We start from the raw sequence: 24,209 nt of genomic DNA, 5'->3' as shown, positions 1-24,209 counted from the left end.
CTCTTTCCTTGGCCTTGAAGTTTTAATTTAATGTTTTTGTTCTGTAGAAAGAATGTAAGCTAATTTTCTACTCGAAATGACTTTCTGTATTTTTTAAATATATGAAACCTTTAAAAAATATGAGGTTTTATTTTATCCAAAAAATACATGCATGCCCTTTTTCAAGCAGTAATTTACAGTAACATTTATATTGACCTTGAAAAAAAATATATATATATATAAATGGTAATGAAAATATACTTTAATATCAAGCTAAATCTTTTTCAACTCTCATAGATTCTACTTTTCTTTAGCTGTTGAGTCACTGGGGATCTTAATAAGAAGGAAAATGCATTTTCATGAAATTACTTTTTTAAGGTGAAGAACAAACTGTGCACACAGAGGGAAAGGAGAACTTTTAATATACTTTGAGGAGGGAAAAACCCAAACTGTTATATGAAATATTTAGCCTGTTATTTTAATGTTAGAGCTTGCCATTTCTGAGAGATGGCACCTTATTAGTAAGCAACTGTATTAACTTTGACTTATAAATGTAAAAATCTGCACTGAATTCATTTTTTCACTAATTCATTTTATTCCTGTTTCCTGGTGTTCCTATGACCTTTCAAAAATGTGTAGTTAATATTTTGTGCCCTACAAAAGCTGCCCCTTAGGCTGCATTGAATAACACAGCGTTGAATTATGAACATAATGGAGGTTCTCTGTGGCATTTCCAGTTTAAGCTCACTTTTTTAGCCTGCTAAATTCATAAGCGAAGTGTTTTTGGTGTTGTCCGTGTTAGGGAAAAGGTTAAATAATGCTGGGCCTCTCTCCATGGACAAACAGAGCCGCATAGGGTGTTTAATGGAAGGCTGTTGTGTTCTCATATTTTCATTCCTCGGTCAGCATAGATGATGTTCTGGATTGTTTTGGAGTTTTCAGACAGGGCTTGCATACTTTGCAAATAGTTTATAAACTGCTCATTGTAGGATGGAGTTCAATTCTTCCGGGGATTTAAAAAATAAAACTTCAAATGTGGCATTATTTCCCAAAGTCGTATACGTTTAGAAGCCTTGAGAGGCAGCAAGAGTGTGACAATGATACCTTTGAATTCTCTGAAAACTCTGATTTCCAGCAGAAAAGCCTGGTTACCCATAAGAAAGTGGGTGGCGGACACTTTTTTAACTTCAAGCATAATCTTTCTAAAAGTGTAATTTCCCTTGATATTTATCTTTCATCAGCCAGCAAAACCTATCTTTTGCTTGTCTCTTCAGTATTCAACTAATGCAATCATCGAGTTGCGTGCTCTGGAGGGACATAGTGACGTTCCACTGTTTTCCGTTTTCCAAGTGAAATGGGTCACACCAGAATCCCTAAGTCACCCATTACTCCGCAGTGGCCCCAGGCACTCTGCTGAAATGGTTCAAATGTCCCTTCAAGAAGAAAGCCCACAGCTACCGTGCTCCGTATTGTCAGGGAACAGGACCTGAGTGTGTATAAATCAGAATGTCACTTGTTCACAAGTCTTCACCGTTTTAAGACATTGCTCCCACATGTTCATAGTATCATCCCGTGAAAGAGGGAGGGGAGGTGTTACTTGCAGTAACCCACGGAGGTGAAGGGGTCTGCCCAAGGGATGTGGCCCCCGAAGCAGTGAGGTGAGGGCAGGCCTTTGAGCTGCCCCCTGCAAGGAAAGGGCTTTGGGAATCCCACAGGCCACCTAGCCTGAGGGAGGCCAGGGTGCTCAGCCGGTCAAGTTAATCTTGACTCCCATCAGTTTGAAATGAAAAGAACATCGCCCTGGCAGCGTGGCTCACTTGGTTGGAGCGTAGTCCCACGCACCAAAAGGTGGGCTCCATTCCTGGTTGGGGCGTTACGGGAGGCAGCCAGTCAGTGTTTCTCTCTCTCTCTCTCCCTCCCCCTTCCTCTCTCTCCAAAATCAATAAAAACATAATTTTTCAAAAATTAAAAGAACATCTCTTCAGGGCCTGCAGTGCGTCAGACACTATGCTGGGCCATAGGGGCTCAAAGCCAAATAATAGGGTCCCAGCCCTTGGGACTGAGGAACGGCTGGCCTGTGGTGGTTTTTCTGCCTTCCTTTCTTCTACCTCTTCCCTTCTTTCCTTCATCCTCAAAATATTTTTTTTTACTCTTTTATATTAATACCTTTGGATCTCCGGCACTTAAAGTCATGCTCACTCCAGGTCTCCTACATAAAAAAAAAAAAAAAATCCATTCCCCAAGAGATACAATGGAAATTCTGTTTTTAAATACAGATTCAGCATGTTTGATTTAATTATTTGGTCATTCAATTAATTCATATAAATATGTGAAAAATATAACACTCTTGGGAGATTTTCACTTTAAAGGTCACTTCCAATGCTACTTTGGTAATGATGTTCCTAATATAGTAATATAGGCAGCTAGGATAGAAGCTGGGCTAGATCAAGGCCAAATCCTTTCTGCTTCGGAAATCAATTCGCCCGACACGGAAATAGCTGTATTCCCCACCCCAGATCGCTGGACCCACATACCTCTGTGATCGTTAATGTTCTAGTGATACTGTAAATGCTGCAGTAGAGTGAAGAGTCTTCCTCCTTTCGTATTGTTATGGAAAATGCCTCAGGTGTTTGACCACCTTAATGCAGGGGGCTTTTATAGTAGGTGCAATAATTGTGTGTCAGGTTTGTGGCCAGGTAGCGTAGCATCTCACACCTTCTCTCAACTCCATAGAATTCATAAAATCCATTCTGTTACAGGAGACTTTCCTTCCTCAATGATAGTTTGAAGTCCAGTGCATAGAAATGTCGGCCTCTCTGCTGGCTTCCAATATACGACGCCTTCTAAGCATGTTCTTAGGGAAGGAGAGTTGATTAGGTAAAGACTTCTCTGTTCTTAGTGAATGAATGACCTACTCCAGCCCCATTTTCGGCTTTCGTGGAGGAACACTCAGTGACTGTATTTATACAACAAAGTGAAGTTCTTTAGTTTTTTCATGGCAAACATCAGATGAAGAGCTAAAGAGAATCTTTCCCTGTCAGCGTCTCGTAAGGCCCAGAGTGGAATCAGTGGGGCAGCGGACAGTGCATGGACGGGCATGCCTAAGATCGTCCCGGCGCCCGCGGGAGGCGCGTCAGCCTTGCTGCAGATAGGCAGGGCCTGGAGAGAGATTCAGGGGCTAGTTAGGAGATTCAGAGCAAGTTCAAGAGCGCCGGGGAGCTGAAGCTAAAGAATTTTTCTTTGAACATGTTTCAGTAATGCATGAAAACATCTGCTAAGGTGGATGATATTTTCTTGAGGGATTCTTCCCTTAGGCTTCTTCCAATTTTGAAATTGGAAGCCCTGGGCATATATATTCAAATCCTGAGTAATGTAAGTATTCAGAAGGGCATAGAGTATTTGGGGCTTTGAGAGGGATAGCATAATGGGCAGATGTCGGGATCAGCAGCTGCTGTATAATCTTTAGCCTTCTGTCATTCTAGCACTCTGTCTCAGCCTGGTTCCTTATATATTTTACATCTTTATAGCGTGTACCATTTAGCCTCGTGGTTTATACTTGTTAAACTTTGATTGTATAAATGCATGCCCATTTTTTTACAGCCACACCATGGAAGACTTGCCAAAACAGATTGCTAGGTGCCACCCCAAAGGGTCGGATTCTAGGTCTAGGCGAGGCCTGAGAAGTCGCATGCCTGACACAGCCCCAGGTGATGCCGATGCTGCTGGTCCGGGGACCAGGCTTTGAGAACCACTACTCTAGGCATTCACTGAGGTATACTATTCAGCCAGGGGCAGTTGAGTGAAACAGCAAAACATGAAATCCTAACTTAATAATTATAGAGTGATGAGATTTCGTTATAGGCATTTTGCACCAAAGGTCTGTAGTAATTTTAATATAATTACATTTTTCCAGTTGCAGAGATCCTGTGGTGGCTTTGAGTCCACAGCACTAGCTTCTTGGGAAAGCTGATGCTAGAGGCAGCCCAATGAAAATCTTAATAAATACCGAATTTTGGAAGTATCAGCTATTGTAATTAGACAAGAAAAAGAAATGGTTCACAGGAAAATTCCCACAAAGAAGATGACCTGCCAATTATTAAAATTTTTAGGAGTTTAGGGTAATTAAAATATTTTGGTGCACTCCTGATTTTAATGGAGCAGATATAGAAAGTCCAGCAATAGACCTAAAGTTGCATTTAGTATTATATCAAGGAGTGGTTTATATCAGTAGGGAATAGTCATCTAGGGGAAAAATACAGTTGAATTCTTCCTTGCTCCCTACACTAAAACAAATTCCAGGGGGATCAAAAATTTAAAGTTAGAAAATGAAACTATAAAAGTAATAGGTATTTTTAATAATGCTGGAGTTGGGAAGACTTCTTGAAACAACACAAAATTCAGAATCTGAAAAGGGAAAATACGATAAATTTGACTACAAATTTAAAAATAAAAATTTCTACAGGGCAAAAAATTATACACACACCCCCCCCCATAAAATCAAAAGAGAAATGATGATCTGGTGAACATATTTGTAACTCACATAACAAATAAAGGGCTAATTTCCTTCACATTTAAAGTGTTCTTGCAAATCAAGGAGGAAAAGACCAGTAATCTAATAGAAAAATGTATAAAGGACAGGGACAGGCAATTCATGGAGAAGGAAATGAAAATGACTAATAAACATAGGTAAAGTTGTTTAAGCTCACTCTTAAGTTCCGAAGTCCAGATGAATACCAGTTTTCACCTATCAGAATGACAGAGATCCAAAAGTTAGACAATAGGTAGTGTAGGGAAGGGTGTGGGGAAACAAGTACTCGCATACACCGTTAGTGGGTGTGAAAACTGATACGCCGTCTTTGGACTGCAATTTGGCGACCTGTCAAATTTTTAAATGAACATGCCATTTGACTCAGCAATTCCAATTTGGGTGTCTCTCCTTCCCAGATGTACAGCACTTGAAGATGTTGTCAAAGGTACTATCTGGAATATTCCTTGCAGCATTAACTGGTATTAGTAAGAAACCAAAAACAACCTAATTGTTGATCAGAAGAGGATTTGCTGAAGTATTACAATAAAAAAAAAAGAATTATTTGCAGCCATTAAAAGGAACATTGCAGGTCTACATGCACTTATAGAGTATAATTTCCTCTACTTCTAAACAAAAGAAGCAAGATTTAGAACAGTATATATGATACACTTCCATTTGTATTTTTAAAAATAAGGGGAGATGTAGTCAATAATAGATTTTACTTAACCCATCATATCCAAAATATTTCAAGCTATAATGAATATTTAAAATATCAATATCAATAAAGTACTTTATATTATCTATTTTGGACTAAGTCTTTGTACATTTTATACTTGTAACATCTCCGTTTGGACAGGCCACATTCCAAGTGCTCAATAACCATATGCGGCTACTGGCTCGTGCATTCAACAGAGTAGGTGTAGGGTGTAGAGAACTGGCCTGGAGGTTCAGAACCCGGGTGGCCCTGCCGCTCATGACTGTGTGAGTGTACAAGGAATATACTTTCTCCTGGGCTTCATTTTTCTCAGAATACGAAGGATTAGACTAGAGCTCTAAAGTCCCTTCCAACTTTAAAATTTAGGGTTTAGATGTGTTATTTCAGATTATTTGTCAAGTCAAAAATGTAATTGCACTTGATTTCGTGGACACTATTTCCACCAGCACTCCTAAAATTCTATGTTCCTAAGTAAAGCATGCTTCATATTGTAGGTGCTATATTGTTGTCATTAGAGTAAGATTCTTTGTTTGTTTGTTTGTTTAAAGGAGGGATGTGACTAAGCTGCATACATGATGTAAACCATGTAGAAATCGGTCCGTTCTTTTCATAGAATTAAGTCTGGTTTGAGGGTTTGCTGATTTTAATGCTGCAGGGAGAACTTGAAAAGAGTCAGTCAAATAGAGAACCACATCAACACTATCTAAAGAAAGAGAAAATATTGAATGAGAGTTGAAAGAGAGGTTTTTTTTAGTACAATTCTGTTTGTAAAATTCATTCTTCATATCATACGGACAGTGGACCCCAACTGTGGCCGCACGTTGGAATCACTTGGGTTGCTCTTTAAAAATCCCAATTCTTCATTCTGTACCCCAGACCAGTGGTTCTTAAAGTATGGTCTCCGGGCCAGCAGCAGCAGTATCACCGGAGAACGTGTTAGGGATGCAAGTTCTCAGGCCCTACCCCAAGACCTATTGAATCAGAAACTCTGGGGTGGCGCCCCGGCCCAGCGGGCGGTGTGATAGCCGCCCCCTGGTGATTCCAGTGATTCCAGTGCACAGCCCCAGCGAGAATTCTCGAGCCAGGAGGGTTGGGGACAGCAGGCGGGTTTCATAGTGAGCGCGGGATGTAGGCGGAGATGGCATGCGGTCTCTTGGTAGGCATTTGCCATTCCCGATTTGGGGATTTGGGAAACTTACTGACATTATAGAGGGTTGGATGTTGCATTTCACAAATAGAAGTCAAGAAGCATCCTCTCCAGTTGGCCAAAGCGGGGGAGGGGACAGAGGCGAAAAGGGAAAAACCCCCACTGGAACAGAAGTGACAAAAGCTTGGGGCCGGAGGCATCAAGTGTACTAGGTAAAATGTTATAAGTGAAGACATTCCAGATAGATTATAAAATATTTCATTTGGGCTTCTTAAAGGCTTTCAAGTGTCATGAGGTTGTTATGTCTACTTTATGATCTATTTTCAAGTCTATTTGATCGCAGAATGCTAAAGGCTTATTCAACCCTTTATTATTTGGAGATAAAGGATACGTTTCCTCTTAACATCTGGACTTTTGATAAGAATGTACTTAATACAGGTACGGTAAATTTGGAAAGAATTAATCCAGAAAATAATATATTTTCTAAGTATAAAGAGGTTGGCACTGACTGAGAAGGAGTTAACATGTCACATTCTTTTGATTTGTGCTCCTCCAGAGAAATCACAGTATCTGTAATTTCGAAGGCATATTCTGAAGAATGTTATATTGTGATTTCTCTAAGCTGAATCTTCGAGATCCGTCTGGGAGTTTTCAGCCCTGACAAAATAAGAACGGACTCATCATAGTGTCAGGTTCCTTTGATTTTTCAGACGTTTAAGGGAAATATGCAGATCACTGGAGGAGCTCCTTGTGCCCTGCCTGGCTACAAGGCCGCCGGAGGAGAGCAGCCTGGGCTCTGTTGAGAGCATCTGGAGCTGCTGCTTTTTCAGATCTCGGCAGTGGAACTTCTGCAAGCCCTTTCCGCATGTGTTTTTCTCTTCTCATTGCAAAACATTACAGTTTACATGGCAAAGTAAATTTTGATCATTTCCAAAAAGCTAGGCAGCATAACAGAATTTGTGCCTCTTAGAAAAAGCTGCTCCTTTACTATAAAATAGAACCTGCCTTTCATACCTGAGTAAAACAATTCTGATATAACATTCTAATTGTCCTATTTATTACAGGAAAGATAGTAATATTTTTGAGACTACGCTTATCGAAATAGCTTTTGATTTTTGTATTAATTTCTGAGTACTGAGTTTATATTTTTAGATTGTTTTGTGAATTGGGCTTTCTCTGAGTATAAAATGGTTTTCAGCACATTGGTGACATTGTGAGCATCTTCCTCAAATAGCAAACACATGCATTTCGCCAGCTTTTTGGCCAGAACCACAGTTAATAATTATTTACAGGAAAAATGTATGGCTTTTTTATTAACATTTTCTCATCTTATGTTCTGGCATTTAAATTATGAAACTTTAATCTCGGCGAGTAGACTTACCTTGTACTGCCAAGAGGAAAGAAGTGGCTTTTCTGCAAAGCTAAATAGTTTTTACTTTATTGTCTGCTGCGAAACAGCTGCTGAGACCAGAAAAATGCCGTCTCATCATTGAGCCTGGGGTGTCCAGAAGAGGCAGGGAAAAATGACTGTAGCTCCCTGTCTGCCCTGGCACTCTCCTCCTTTCTTTTCATTTGCACTGCCGTGAAGAGCAGGGGAACAATATTCTGCAATTAAGGATTCCATTAAGTTGAAGAAAAGAGCAAATGGGGGATGTTTGTTCTCCAGGCTGAAAAAATTTGTCTGGGGTGGGGGGGATAGTGGTATTGGTATAGAGAGAGGTGGGTGGAGAGACGAAGTCAGGGCTGTTTGTTGAATATACTGTTAAGGACTGTTACCATCCTAATTAATCAAGTTAGAAATTACAGCTGTAGTCGGTTTCCCCCCAATTCTTGTTATCAATTTTCTTCTCTTTTGAGACAAAGCAAATATAAATTTTGTGTTCATTTGTCATTCGTTCTTTGACTTCAGCATCTCTGAAAATAACAATGTAGCACAAAAGCCCAGTATTTACCTAGTTGTAATGTGGGTTGCCATGGTGTTTTGCAAATTATTGCAATTATGTTCACCATGCGAGTCGCCCTTGGTAACTGGCGAAAAAACTGATAATCCTGTTTTGAACAAAAGGTCAAATTGCTGAATAGAAAGTCTTGATTAACTAAAAGATGTACAAAGTGGAATTATTTCCTACCATTCAGAAATAGTTCTTGATCGGGTTTGGGGGAGGGGGTGAGTAAGTACATCTGATTACTGAAGTACAAAGCTTTGAAAGGATGTTGTCTTGAGCCTTTCATGTAGTCTTAATGGTGGCTTTTTTGTCAAATTTACCCATTTGCGGCATTGAAAGAGGCAGCTGCATTTAAGCTGGAGAGACGGTGCTTTTTCAAGAGTTCAGTGCATGGAAAGTTCTCAGCAGTATCTACAGTTTACTAGTAGCCCCTGGTCTATTAAAACTGATGTGCCGCATTTGAGCCCATTGCTCTCAGTACTTGTGAACCCCTCTGGCTGATGATCTAATAAAGTGCTCTTACTGGACAATCTCTGATCAGCTACTTAAAAAGGAGCTTGGGGGAGGGGGCAGGAGGGAGAAGCCTCGCAGGCAGGCAGACTTGGTGCAGGCCAGGGGAGAGATGAGTGGCTACACCAAAAGGCTTGTCACAAAGATCATCAGTGCTAGGTATTTGCCATGGGGTTTTGGTTTTTGTGCCCCAAATCCTCTAAGCCGTGATCACATTTTTATTTTTATTTTTCTGGAAGGAAATCTTAATTTTTTTCCATGTTGAATAAGAAAATATTCGAAATGTCTTTTTGAAATTCAAAAATTCACCTTTGTGGATTTGTTTCTGTGAAATTGCCGGCATTCATAAAATGATTCTATGTTTATGTAAAACCAAAAGTTTACATCCAAAGGTCAGATGGATTTCTCTCCTTCTGAATATGGCAGAGCATCTGGGGGAGTGAATTTCAGAGGAAGGGGGGGGTCTCTTCTTTTTTAATGGCCACCTGAAAAATCAGTTCTCAAAACTTTTGAGAGTGTGTGAAAGTGGCATGAAAGCAAGGCAAACCTTAACAAGTTTGGGAGTTTACATTCTGCATCACCTAGCAACCCCCTGGCTCAGCCAGATCTCTTGTCTACCCTTAGTTCTGTTTACAGACTATTCAGACAGCCCTTCGAAACCATGAAAGATATTCCGTTTCATTAGTACCATTCTCAAGGAGAAAATAATTAAAGTTAAATGAACAAACATTGCCTGGTGATGGTTTGAACTCCATTCTGATTTTAAGATGCCCTGTGAGGCAATTGCATATATAGTTCAGTTTTAACATTTGTTGCTCCGTACCCGAAGGCGTATCACATTAAACCATATTAGTAAATTCTGGCCCGCAAACAATAAAAATTACTTTTAGCTAGACTTGAACAAAGAAAATAAACTCTGCTCGTAATAAGGTTCTAGCGTGTCCTCCTGATTGAATTTTTAAAAATTTGATTCCTACCCTGGACATGAACTGATCCGTGTGTACACTGAATAAAGGCAGGGGAGGGGACATGGGGAGCAAAGCGCCTCTCTTTAAAACTGGTTTGTTACCTACCTTCAGAGACCCAGCATCTTAAAGAAAAGTGTTCAGATCGTATCCCATTGACGGCTGTGTGGAGTTCAGAGAGTGGCTTAATTTAATAAATTATTCTAATGCTACTAATACATGCCCTGCCATTTTCTACTTGAGCATTACTTATATGCTTAAACTGACATATTTTTGAAATTTCTGAGCTAGTATAAATTGTTTTAAAGAAAAAATTATTTTATGTGCCCTTTTTTTTTTCATAAGCACGTTTCCAGAAAATTCATCTTGGTCACAACGAACCATGCGATATAGCTCAAGGTATTTTTCAGATGTATCAGTGATTTGATTGTATTGAAAGCTCATGTCAAAACTGTGTCTTCCCTCATTAATAATGGGTTTCTGATTGTAAAAACAGTATGCGCTTGTAGAAGTTTTAGAAAATATAGAAACAAGAAGAAACCACCTAGAGGCAACCAGTGATGGCATTTTAGAGTGTGTCCTCGCAGCCTTCTTCCCTGGGTACTAAGCCTCGAGTTTACTTTCGAGGTTTATTTCTTAGGGTGCGTACATAGTGAAGGTGATTTTTTTTTCAAGAGTGCAAAGACTTGAGAGCAAGGGCAGTGTTGGAAGTAATTAACAATTTTTCTTAGAGGCTTCATCACTGAAATAATAATGTAAACACAGGGTAGCCGTTCTGCCAGCTCATCCATTGGGTTCTCTTTTTCCTTTCCTTGCTGAAATGACTGTACGCCTAAACTGGCACATCCGTTTATAACCATTCATGCTGGAAAGTCAGACATTCAGCAGGGTTGGAATATTACATCCCCAAGTCACTTGTAGCTTCACATAGGGAAAAAAGTCTCTTGTGAAAAGATTTGTAATACAATAGAGATTAATGGAATGTGGAGAGGAAAATGCTTTCCTTTTCTCATATAAAGTGAAAGCAAGGCTGCTCACAAATCTTGTATTCTCATTATTTGTATTTTGTTAGCTCTCTAACATCCACAGTACATGGCTGGGTTGCGTGAGCTCTTTGTGCTTTGTTGACAGTTGACAGACAAAGCGAAATTATTCCTGAAGCAGGGTACTGTGTACTTAGTTGTGACCTATTATAGCCTAAGAATGTAGCTTGCTTTTGAGTTGGATGAATAGGGAGAGTATTTTATAGAATAGGCTTGAATATACTAAGAGATTTTTAGCTGCCCAGACAGAAAGATACATGTTCTCCATTGAACTCATTTCCCCCCAAAATGTAATTTTCCATATAAAGTCATTTTAAGTATATTTTCCCCAGTTGCTTGCATGGAGACGATTTTAACTGTTCTAGTATTGTCCTACAGTGGTAAAATAAAATTGCTGGTAATTGTTGGCTTTCTCTGCTCACAGTTTAGCAGGAGAAGGTGGTTTAATGTCCCTCAGGTACACCTTCTGATGCTCAACCGCTGATTGCAAATTAAAATAACAAGGCTGTGGTATTGGATTTGAGGCAAAGCAGAACCACTTGCTAATTTATCATGTAATATACAGTTGGGGAGGTTGGAATTTGTCCACTTACAGTGCTATTCTGTGTGTTTAAATGAGGAGCACTGTTTGCATCTAACCTATCATAACAGGTCGGGAGTGCTCCATTACCCTTTCAGCAAACTGATGGCAGAGTCTGGCCCTTGCTCAAATGATAAGATCAATAAGTTTCAAATAACTTGGACGAAATGACATGTGACTGACTGCTCACTTAAAGAGATGTCTTACTTTAAAAATCAATTTTAATAATATTCAAAATTCTTACATTGACCGACGAGGCACTTTCCACATTTGTTTTGATAATTTTGTTAAAAATCTGTTTGTAGTAACTTGGGTGAATAGTTCGTTTATATATGCACTTTTCCTGATTTGCTCTTTCATCTCCTACCCGGGCACCTCTCTGAGACTTAATAATCACTTTTTGACATGCCAGCATGCTGCAGTGTGGAAAATTTAACTTTAAATGCAAAAGTATGTTCCTGTTAAAACTTCCCCTGGAGATCTTAGGAAAAATTTCTCCCAGTTTTGGGTGCAAATGTGGGTCAGAAAGCAATTTGTTTTTTGATATTTTTGGAAACCCCAAATCACAACATGTCATTCCTCAAAGGCAGCTGTGGGCCCATACTGTGCACTATCTATAAGAAGACCCTTTTTACGCTGGGGATAATTCTGCGACAGAAAAATGTGACTGCAAGGGAACCCCAAAGCATTTATAAATGGTTTTGGGTGAAAAGAGCATCCGATGTCCTCAGAGTGCATCTGGTTGGGGAAGAGGGGCAGTTCAGGCCATTATAGAAAAACAATGACGTGATGAACTCGAAGAGCACGCGTGCTGGCAGACGGGGCCCTGTGACCCTGTCATCGCACTCCTGGAGAGCATTACCGTTTAAACTAAACCGTACATCACTGCATTCCTGCCCCAAATAAAGCAGAGAGTACCTCCTCTTCCCTCTCCATCCATTCTGCCATCTGGAACTTCAGATCCAGTACAGTTTTCTCAGGAGAAACCTGAACACTGCACTTAGGTGGGCTGCACAGTTGTATTATTTTGCAATCAGAATGAGATGCAGCTCTGCCTAATCTTGCTTGTTGGTCATCACTGGGAGTCTCCATTTGGGGTATCACCAGCTGGAATGACCTGGCTCTACCCTGGTTCAAATAGCCTGTCTTTAATGGGGCATTGCCCGCTGTAGCCCAGCGCTGGTGTTCCCCAGTACTGGAGGCGTATGTGGGATAATAGTATTTTACATTTACTGCACTCTGTGTGGGCTTTCTTACTCGGTTCTCCTAACAACTCTCATAGGATAGGTATTATTACTTCCTGTTTTGTAGACAAGGAGACTGAGGCTCGGAGAAAGGTTCGGTGACTTATACAAAATTACACATTAATAAATGGGAGAGAAAAACCGTATTCAAGTGTGGTTTCTCATAACCCCACATCTGGATTCTTCATTGAGGGAACCTTTGTGCTGGAGACTGTGGGGGACGCTCCCAATTCCAAAGCAGGCCATTTCCTGGGGGCCTGGCCATCCATTTAAGGAGGTAAAATGAGATGGTTCGGGGACAGTGCTAAGCAGTGTGTGCTCAGCTGTAGCTGGATACAGGGAGCGGCCCCTAGGGTTGGGACAATCTCCGGGGAGAGGAATGGAAGTGGTGCTCAAGGAGCAGGCATTTTAGGCAGAGCTTCTACAGCACGAGCGTAGACGAGGAGTTGGCAGTGGGCAAAATATGACGAGGGCCGTGCGAAAACGGACCTGATGGGGCAGAGTTTGGGTAAGAGACTGACGAGGAAGCAGCAGTGGGCGAGGCTGGAAATATTGGCAAGGCAGGCCAACGCATGCCTTCCTGATACTCTGTGGAGGGTGTACAGTTGGGGCATGGGGGCGGAGAGGCCTTGGGAGGCCACACTGGGCCTGTCTTTGCACTGGATGTGGGAGAGAATGGAGTCAGGGAAACCAGGTAGGGGGCTGTTAGTAGATCGACTCTGAGGCCGGGGCTTGGGTGAGGCTGGCGATGGGGGCAGGCTTGGTGACTGGTTGGAAATGGGAGGAGAAGGACCCACCGCATTTTTAAAAATATATACATATATATATATATTGATTTCAGAGAGAGGAAGGGAGAGGGAGAGAGAAACATCAGTGATGAGAGTCATTGATCGGCTGCCTCCCGGGGAATCAAACCACGATCTCCCAGATCCTAGGTTGACGTTCAACCGCTGAGCCACGCTGACCGGGCTGTGGTTCCAGAGTAAGAACTACTGTGGCCCTGGCCGGGTGGCTCAGTTGGTTGGAGCTTCGTCCCTTACACTGAAAGGTTGCGGTTTCGATCTCTGGTCAGGGCACATACCTAAGTTGCGAGTTCCCTCCCCAGTCGGGGCACCTATGAGAGGCAACTGATCGATGTTCCTCTTTCTCTCTCCCGCTTTTTCCTCTCTTTATTTCTCTCTCCTTTCCTCCCTTCCTCTCTCTCTAAAAGTTAATAAAAACATATCCTCAGGGAGGATTAAAAAAAAAAAGTAAGAACTACTTTGAATTTTAGACCCTTCCCTTATTATTTTCCATGGACTTGCTTCTGTGCACTTTTATTTTATCACTTCATTCATTTACAGAAGTCGCCCCTACCCATGGAGGATATGCTCCAAGACCCCCAGTGGATACCTGAAACCACAGATAGTGCCAAACCCTGTATATACTATATTTCTTCCTATACATACATATTTATGATAAAGTTCAATTTACAAATTAGGCCCAGTAAGAGAATAACAGTATAGCTAATAATAAATAGAACAATTATAGCAAAATACTGTAATAAAAGTTATGTGAATAAAAGTTAAGTGAAATAAGAGTTACTTGCCCAAACGCACTGTGGTACCTCCGCAGTCGTCTGGTAACCGAGATGACGATGAAGCGACAGGCAGGGAGTGTGTGCAGCACGGAGTGTCTGGACGAAGGCTGCTTCAGGCCTGGGTGGGATGAAGCAGGACTGCACAAGATTTTCTCATGCTACTCAGAATGGCGCACAATTTAGAACTTACACATTGTTTACTTCTGGTGTTTTTGTTTAATATTTTCACATTGGGGTTGACCGCGGGTAACTGAAACCACGGAAAGCGATACTGTGGATAAGGGAGGAACTACTGTATTCAAAAGATATTTTTGAGTGCCTCCTGTGCACCACATTTCCAGGTCTGGATGATTTCTGTGCCTGCATCCTTCTAAAAGTACAAATATACCCAAATTAATAACAGTTTATGTCCAAGGGGCAAGTATCAGGAATGCCTCAGTTACAGGAGGAAATCGATCCCTTTTTAGCATGTGCAGACAGGAACATTTTAGTTAAGGCCTCAGAAATATAATTTAGCAATCAGAACCAATCAGCATTTGACACAATTTCGTACACAATGATTTCAAGGAATTAGTGATGCTAAAACTAAAGCAACAGGTGATAGATCTTTGCATGTTTTGGAAAAGGTTTGTTTTGCTGTTGGACAGGCTGGCTTCACCTCTTTTGAACCATCTACTTATAAATATGGTTTTGGTAGCCATCTGAAAACTTAATGACCACGCACACACACACACGCATATATAAAATTCAGAATATTTTTATTTTTGCAAACCTCCCCAAATTTGTGTAGCCATAAAAGGGGGATGCAGAAACATGTACATGAAAATATAAACTATACAAAGTATGTTAATGACCTTATTTCTGTTGGTTATAACAGTTTGTCACTTTGGTATGACATTGCATAATAAAATGACATATTTAGATGGTAGACATCCTTAGAATGGTTCTGGAGGTTTTTATTAAAGCCCAGATCTTTTCATAGGTTGGACTTCCAAAGAACTACACTTTACTGACTTTTTTTTCTTCTGTTGACTTGGCAGCATAGTTTTGGGCTATACTTTATTTTCCAGTATGGGAAATGAAAATAAGTATGCTTTTGTCCCTGTGAGTGATAATTCAGAGTGAATTTATAAAATGTTAGTATTTTCATTTACTTCATTTTTAACACCCATGAAAGGTAAAGTAAAATTCACTGTGAGATCTTGCAATGGATGATTTGCCCATCACAGAATATTTTCAAAGACCTGGCATATTTATTTTTAACAACACAAATGTTCTTTGAAAGGTAGATTTAGTACAGTCAGTTATTTGTTGGAGGAACAAAGGGTTAACCAAAATGCACTTGACAAAATTAAATGGAAGCAAAGTATATATTGAATATAATTAGGGCCTATTTCCCCCATAGAAGAGTTTTGTTTAAAATAGACCATGACCAAAAGCTTAATTATCAAAATAAAACAAGAGGCATAAAGAGCTACAGGTTTTAATATTTTTTCAGCCCCAGTTCCCTTCACACAGTTATCAGTGTGTTTAATTTCCAAGCATAATAGCACTAGTTATTGTTGTCATTTGTAAAGGGAGATTAACAGATAGTAAGTACAAACAAACCCAAATAAGTACTGAATAGAGAGAGGTGACAAAGAAGAAAAGACCTCTTTAATGTTAATTACAACTGGTAGGAAGTCTAGACAAATTATATTATCTGTTTTTTCTATTATTTGAAAGGGCATTTAGTTAGTAACTGTCAGAGACAGAGTTAGGTGTTTGCTTTAGAAACAGGTGAGGTGACAATTTAGCATCTCCCTGGTTGGCAGCTCACCTAGTGAGTCATGAAGTTGCAGTAAATTGATGGAATCAAGTTTCAAAAACATCTGAAAAGAACTTTAGCTTATTGAGCATTACATTTTAAAAAGTAGCCCTCGCCGGATTGCTCAGTGGTTAGAGTGTCGTCCTGGGGACTGAAGGGTCCCGGGTTCGATTCTGGTCAAGGGCACGTACCTTGGTTGCTGGCTCCATCCCAGCCCTGGTCGGGGCCCGTGCGGGAGGCAACCAGTCCCTGTGTCTCTCTCACATCGATGTTTCTCTCCCTCCCTCTCCCTCTCTCTCCCTCTTTGTCTCTCTCTCCCCCTTCCACTCTCTGAAAAGCAATGGAAAAAATATCCTCCGGTGAGGATTTAAAAATAAATAAATAAAAATTAAATTAAAAATAGTTTTAACTTCCAGGCTATATTCTGGCGCTTAATAATTTATTGTCTCAAAGCACGATAGTTGTTACTTGTCTGCTTCCTTTTTTAAAATTACGTTTAGAATTGCCTGAATTACAACTATGGTTGGCACTGTTAACTGATACATATTCCAGAGTGTGTAAAGCCTCAGATAGCAAATATAGTGGAACAAGTCCAAACGAATGATAAAAGCATGGTCCAGTCCGACACTTTTCATACCTGGCTTGCTTGAAGCCTACTGTTTCCTTTGCTAATATGCCTAAATGGTTGCTTCCAGAAGCAACTAGTCTGACCTTCGGCGGTCGTAGGCTGCATTTAAGACGGAAGACCTGCTGCTGCTGTCACCTCCCCGTCCCCTCTGTATTCTGCATGCCTAGAACTGGCTAAACCAAAGCGTCTTGTTTCTTTAGTCCGGAGGGGCCATCGCTTGTGAGCTGCACTCTTAACGGCTTTTTCGAAGGAAATATAAATAGGTCATTAAAGGTACATGTCAATCGTGAATGCATCTGAGTTTTAGAAATATTAAAATGTGAATAAAAATGTGTCCTTAAATCCAGAAAACGTGGTCCTGGGCCCTAGGGATTGTAGCAGACAGTTGCCTGTGACTCAGAAGCCCTGATTGTTGATTCCAGTTCGTGGTCTTTCGCTGTGGCAGTGGTGGTTCGTCTAAGGTGGGCAGGGTCCACACGACTCGGCCTTTCTCTGTGTTGTTTAGCATTTGTAGTTGGTTCCACGCATCTTGCTCCTTACAGCCGGACCGTACTGAATTGCTTTTTCTTTGTGTGTGTGTGGATCTTGTTTTCCTATTTAGATTGTAATTTCCTGAAACTCTCTGTAATATTCAGTATACTTCTGGGCATATATTAGAGATTTCAGAAGGACCCTTGAGACCCTCTGCCTGAAAAGTTCTACCGAAATTAAATATTAAAATAGTTCAGCCTACTGACTGAAGGTGGGAATGAAGCTTACTGTGAATGTATTGACTAGATAGATTTTATATTTTTTAAAGGTAGCATGTTTTCTTTTAACGTCAAAAATTTTATAGTGCACTTTCTCTGGGGGTAAAAGTCATAAATGGAGCTGGAAGAAGTGATTTGGAGCACTTTCCCTTGACTTCGGTTGTAGCTACTTCCAAGAAGAGCCTATTCTGAGGAATGAAGTCATTTAGCACAGTAATGAATGGAGACATCCCGCAGCTTTAGATTAATGCTGTGTGGCTACATTAATAAGTGGCAGACGAAGGTCCCCAACGTCATTAAGCAACAATTGTATATATACTGCTGTCCTGTAGGAAGAAAAAACCAACAGGTTGCTCAGTCTAGAAACGGGGGACGTGGTTGAACGTGTCACTGATGCCTTTCTTGATCATACTGCACATATTCTCTCTGGCCTTCATTCCTTTGCCCATGCTGTTCTGTCTGCCTACGTTATCTTTTAAACTTCTACTTGGTCTTCAAGTTCAGCACTTCCACCTCTCCAGGTGCTCCAAGGCCCAAAGACAGTCAGACGTGGGCACCCGTGCAACAAGGGGCATCCCGTGTTCACCTTATGGCCCCCAGCTTGCCTTGGGCTTGTCATGCCTAATGCGGTAGCACCAAAGCCCCCGGAGCACCTGAGTTTTGCTCGACCCCACTTGTGAAGCCTTATCTTCTTGTTTAACAGATGTTTCATAGCAAACAATGCCGATGGAAGATGCCAGGCACACTGTTACCACATCTGCATGAGCACATCCACACAGCAGCAAGGGAGAGTTAATGCGGGAGGGAAATGCACGGAGGAGTGCGCAGTGGCTATTCGAAACCACTGGAAAAGGGCGATCCGTTGACACTGGTCCTTGAAGACATGGGAGCCAGGTTTATGCCTCCAGAGAGCATGTGTAAAAGAATATGTTTTAATTTTACATGAAAGAGTTGCTTACAATTAGTCAGCGTTTCTCTTATGCCAAGTATAGTTCCAAGCACTCTGAATGTATTACATCACAACCACAACAGGCCTGTAAAGCAAGTACTGTTGTGCTCATTTCACAGCAAAATAAACTGATCACAGCAATTAAGTAATCAGTAGTTACTCAGGTGTTTATTTATTTCTATGTAGTATATTCTTTACTTTGGTAATGGTCTGTACTAATGAATTTAAAACCCCTTGGTTTACATCTGTGAGTAATCATATAATTTTTTTATTGGGAGATATTTTTGTATGTGGGGTGGGGGGGTGTATTTTAAGAAAAGAGAAAAAAGCATCTCATGTAATCTTTCTGTTTGTAAAACTTGATGAGTGGCCTCACTTTTAAGTTTGGGGCACAGATCAAATGAACACATCAGGAAAGAAAGGTAAGGAGCTATTTCAGAATCTCTAAGGAAGGTTTGAGTGAGATGAGTCTATCTTGATAACGAAAGGGGGTTTTATTTGTATTTGTTGATGGTGGCGAGAGGACTGAAGCGTTCTCTTTTTTCTCCGCAGGGCTGGTTGATTTGTGAGGAGCCAACCTGTCAAAACCGAATTCGGCACCTTCCCCTTCATTTCTCCCGAAATGGACCTCTTTGCCCAGTTTGCATGAAAGCCACACTTCGACCAGAGGTAACGGTGGCAGAAATAATGCTAAATAACTGCGGGAGGGGTGCTCTGTTTGCCCATTCCTTAGCTCTGGGAAGTAGATATTTGGAATTTGCTCGGTAGAGACACCCTAGTGCATTTTTTCATGTCCCGAACAATACTATATTTGTATCTAAAAAAGAGCTAATTCTCATATGGGTTACTCAGGTCTCTGGTTGCTACTTCATAATTACAAGGAAGAGATACCATTCCTTTGTAGAAACTGCTATTATCTTTAGACTAGATCAGAACCCCTTTTGTAAGGGCCAGAAAACCTCCCCAAGCAGTACCCTGGAGGGTTTATTTGTATGGGATTCCATTGTTTCTGAGAAGCAGCATAGATCAGTAGTTCTCAAGCTTTTTCTCTACCTTAACACATAAATCTGAGGGGTAAGGCAAACTATCTTCAGTGACCCCCAACTGGGGAGCACACATCTGGAAACATCTTCCTGGCAATTTCCTTTGAGCAACATCCAAGCACCACTTCCCAGACTGTGGGGACAGCAATGTTTGAAGGTCTGTGCAAAGCGGGCTTTGTGATCAAGTGTTCTAGCAAACGGTGGGCTGGCCAAAGTTAAACACGCTTGTGGCACATTGCCTCGGAGCCTGTAGAACGGTCACGTGCAGTCTGCCTCGCCAAGCACGACGTAATGTGCCTCAGTTTCCACATTTGTCCGGCCCGAGGATTTGTAAGGATTTTGGTGAGAAGAGAGAGAGCATAGGAAACCTGTTGTTTACTTACTTGTTTGTTAACAGAGAGGTAGGGTTCTTTAACCAGATTTTAACTTCAGATCTTTTCGCTGAAAATGGCTGATACACAGGCTAGTTTTAGGGAAATATTTAAGACGATATATTGTCATTCACAAAATTTAGCAAGAAGTCAGAAACTACAAATGGCTACCACTGTTGTTGTGTGCTCCCTTGTTCTTTTGCCTGTCCATATGGATGTTTTATGTGTTTGCAGTCAAAATGAAAGTACGCTTTTGTATCATGTTTCTCTTTTGTCAAGCATCTATCGGCGTTGCTGCGTAATTTCCAGCACCAAAATTTTTAAATGCAAATTTGACTGTCCCTCTCATTGGGCATTTTAGGCTACTTTCACTATCTCTTTACTAGAAAACTGTTATGAATATGTTCCTGCTTAAAATATATTTATGGCATTTGAAATATTTCTTTAGGATAAATTCTTACCGACTCTACATATCCAAATGCATAGATTCAGTATGGTCATGGCTTGCATTGCCAAATCGCTTTCTTAATGGGTTGTCCCAACTTACACTGTAACCAGTTTTACCCCCGCCTTTGCAGCATTTGAATATGATTCATTTATGTTTAACTAACTTGATATGTAGACATGTTCCTTACCTTTCCATATATCTCTGATAATTAACACAGTAGCATGTAGGTTATTTAAAAATGCAGAGCACAAAGTGAGAGTTAGCTGTCGCAGCAAATTCTTTCGACGTCAGTCTCATCGCAGGGCTTGCACGGGCAGGCGGAGGGAGAAAAGAGACTATCAATTTAGTGTGAGTCATCAATCCGATTGTAGGCTCCAGGGGAGCCACCTTGCTCCGGGAACCCATGCTGCCTCTGAGCCTTTAACATCTAGCTCATCAAGTGAAGTTCAATGAAAATTGAATTACTTCTTAGAAAGTCAGCCAGTTTTATGATTGCCTTCTTGGTGAAAGAAAGGGAAAGTGTATAGCTAGCAGATCGGTAGCCTTCCAATAAACATTGGTGATGATACTGGTGGTGGTTTAATACATCAGGTTATCTTCGATTATTTATTATCCTTTTTAAATGAGTGAACCAACACAGGCATTTTGAAATCATTTTTTTCTCCCCTTCATACCCTTGTCCTAAAAAGCGGTGGCATTTCGGGCAGGCATTTATCAAAGGTATCAGCTACTCTTCCCAGAAAGCAGCTCTTACAGCTTAGCCCCTTGGGTCGTATTGCAGCTCGGAGCATGGCCCCGGGAATAACTGGAGGTCCCCAGCACCCTGGTTGGTGATAGTGCCCTTAGCCGGTCACAGGGACCTTGACAGGGCTGAGCCCGTGCTTCTGCAGTTCGCTGGGAGCTGCTCGAGGTGAGCGGGGAATTTCTTAATCCTATTTATGAGGTTCCTAGGCTTTCCTAGTAGGAGGGAAAGCTGCATCTTTCCAGAGATACGGTAAGCCCTCGCTCAACGTCATCGATAGGTTCTGTAACTTTAAGCAAAGTGATGTATAACAAAGCCAGTTTTGCCACAGGCTAATTGATAAAGAGTTAAGTTCCTATGGCATCTCATCAATGTTATAACAAAATGATGTTATTAGAGGACCTGCTGTAGTTCCAGAGAAGTTCCGTAATCAGCAGTGCGATGGACAGGATCATTATAATTATCATAGGGCTTTCCAAAGTGTTAGTTTTGCAGGATTGTGCTTACCTGGCTTTTAAGTTGTGGATTGCTGCATCTCAATCATATATTACTTTCATTTAAAAAGTATTTATTGAACACCTATATCCTAGGCACTTTGCTAGGTGCTAGGGACATATCAATGAACGGGCCATGCCCTTATTTATGAAGCTAGTTTAACATTACCTAACTGATACAGAATTGATATCTGTGAGCAAAAATTGGCATTTGTAAATATCTGTTTGGACAAAAGCACTGCTTTCCCAATGCTTGACTAGTGGGGACTTTAAACACGTTCAAGGTTGATGGTAAAGCACTTCCCTCTTACTGTGCCAATCTCATCCTCACATAATAAATCCACTCTCATTTAGTCCTGGGTTGCAGTTGGCTTGAGTACTTTCCAGAATCAACTTGGAGTATGAAAGCTGGCTCTTCTTCTGGCTCATGTTGCCAGAGTTATGAGAAGAAAGCTGGGGCAATTTTGTTCCCAGGGTTTTAGATGTGTCTCTCTTCTCAGATATCTTCTTTTCAAAAATCAGTTAAGTTTCCTTAGGTTCGTGGGAACTTAACAGTATGCAAATTGCTGATTATTAAAAGTATTTTCTCTGCTACATAGGAAGTGCAAATAAATACAGGAATGAAAACTTCGAGGTCTGCATAAATTCCTAAGTGAATAGTAGGACCCTTTTCCACACTGGTGATAGAGGCAGGACTTACCCAAACCAGAGAATAAATATTTGAATATCTGCTTATTTTAGGGACATGGTTTTGACTTCTTAAGCTGGCCTAATCTGTATGGCTATGAGCCGAATCCACAGGGGATTCTGTGTTATGCAATTCACCAAAAATAAAGTGTAAGCTTTGTTTTGTTTTCATTATAGAACTAGGACTTTAAACCAAGTTAAAGTTTTTCTCATTAACATTTCCATTCTTGGTGTGGAGATGAGAAACATCGAAGTGAGACTCCCTGGGCCATGGGGGAAATAATTTGTGAAATTGTGCTGCCCCTGGGGCAGGAGCACTGGGGTGGGGTCCTTTATTCAGTTCTTGATTCAGCTAAATTTCTTGAAGGCCACTTATGAAGGAAGCAGTAAAATGACTTACAGTCCTACTTTGGGACAATTCCAGTGTCTCTCACATTATCCTCAGTTGTAAAGCTGTTGAAAACTTTTGTAATGGAGCATGTGTACCATACCGGACTTTGGCCTTCAAGGGAGAGTTTAAATAACGAACTTATAATCGTTAGGTTACAGTTTCAAAATGGCTGTGGCTGATTTGATGTTAAGTTAGGGACACTGAGAATGTTGTCAAGCTACCTAGGAGAATGTCTTCTTTCTGCATAAGATGAAAATGGAAAAATAATTGTGATCTCTTAAGGTAGTATTCATGAGTTGTGCAGGAAGAGAACCTCAGAACCATGATGGAAAGCCTTAAACATTTGGATCTAGTCATTGGTTACCCTCCAGCAGACTCTGGGTTTTTACCATGAAGGGTCCTTAGGATCTCTGTTGTGATTTCAACATGCTTGTTCTTGGATGCAGAAATTGCTAAATTCTACCTGTAGCTTCTCTTACCACAAAGCAGATGCTAGCCTTCCTTTTCAATTTTTGTCATCCTTTTTTTGTTGAAGTGAAATTCCTGTAATGTAAAATTAACCATTTTTAAGTGAATAATACAGTGGCATTTAGTACATTCACAATGTTGTGCGATCACCGCCTCTGTCTAGTTCCAAACCATTTTCATCACCCCCGAAGAAATCCCTGTGCCCGTTAGGAATCATATAATATGTGACCTTTCGTGTCTGGCTTCTTTCACTTAGCACAATGTTTCTGAGATTCTGCTATGTTGTAGCACGTGTCAGTACTTCATTGCTTTTTATGGCCCAATAGGTAGTCCATTGACTAGAGATACCACCATGTGTTCATCTTTTCATCCATTGATGGACATTTGGGTTGCTTCTTTTAATATACTTTTTTAAAATGTAATGTTGACAATACACTTTCAAAGTTTATTTTCTTTTTCATTAGCTAGACAGGTCCTACATTTGGCCTAAATGTGGCTTCCTGTGGCTCACTAACTGCTCCTAGTTCAGCTGAATGGATCGATCCCTTGCCTTCAGTTAGGATTTATTCAGCACCTACTGTGTTCCTGTTTTATGAGAGCCTTTTTAGATATTGAAGGTGGCTATCTTCCTGAGCCTTTCCCTGCTAGGCCCAAAATTCCTAGGTCTTCAACCATTTTTCTAGTGCTCTGCTTTCAGAATAATAATCCCAGTCTGGTGTTCGTTTCCCAATAAAGTGAGGAGCCCAGAACTGTAGGTTGCACTTCAGCTGCTCTCACTGGCGCTAGTACAGAACAGAACAATCCTGCTGCAACCAACTTTTCTAGGTAGCCAGTTTCTGTGAAATCTATTTAGGGTTGCGTTAACTTTCTTGGCGTCTGTATTTACAGTGTTGATTCATTTTTAGCCTTCTATATACTAAAACAAATAATTTTATTTTTTTTTGGCACATGCAATCTCTGGCCCACGCCTTGTCAGGTGTTTTGAGAGCCAAGTGATTTATTTAGACTTAAGTATAAGGCTCCATTAGTAGTGTATTCATTTCCTAGGGCTGCTGTGATGAAGTACCACAAACCAAGTAGCTTAAAACAATAGAAATTTATTGTTTTCATGGTTCTGGAAACTAGCTGGAAGTCTGAGATCCAGGTATTGGCAAGGCGTTCTCCCTCTGAAATCTAGGGGAGAATCCTTCCTTGCC

General features: G+C 40.8%; 1 protein-coding gene across 1 annotated transcript in view; it reads left to right on the top strand.

Moving 5' to 3' along the window:
* Positions 1-24,209, top strand: part of POLA1 (DNA polymerase alpha 1, catalytic subunit) — a 267,019-nt gene that overhangs the window by 154,849 nt on the left and 87,961 nt on the right. The window contains exon 35 of the mRNA XM_081126508.1: positions 18,922-19,038. Within this exon, the coding sequence (XP_080982634.1) occupies positions 18,922-19,038 (117 nt within the window). The remainder of the gene's footprint in view (positions 1-18,921; positions 19,039-24,209) is intronic.

The sequence above is a fragment of the Miniopterus schreibersii genome, assembly GCF_964146895.1.
Source record: "Miniopterus schreibersii genome assembly, chromosome: X".
Lineage (NCBI taxonomy): Eukaryota > Metazoa > Chordata > Mammalia > Chiroptera > Miniopteridae > Miniopterus > Miniopterus schreibersii.
This window is presented reverse-complemented; position numbering and strand designations above follow the sequence as displayed.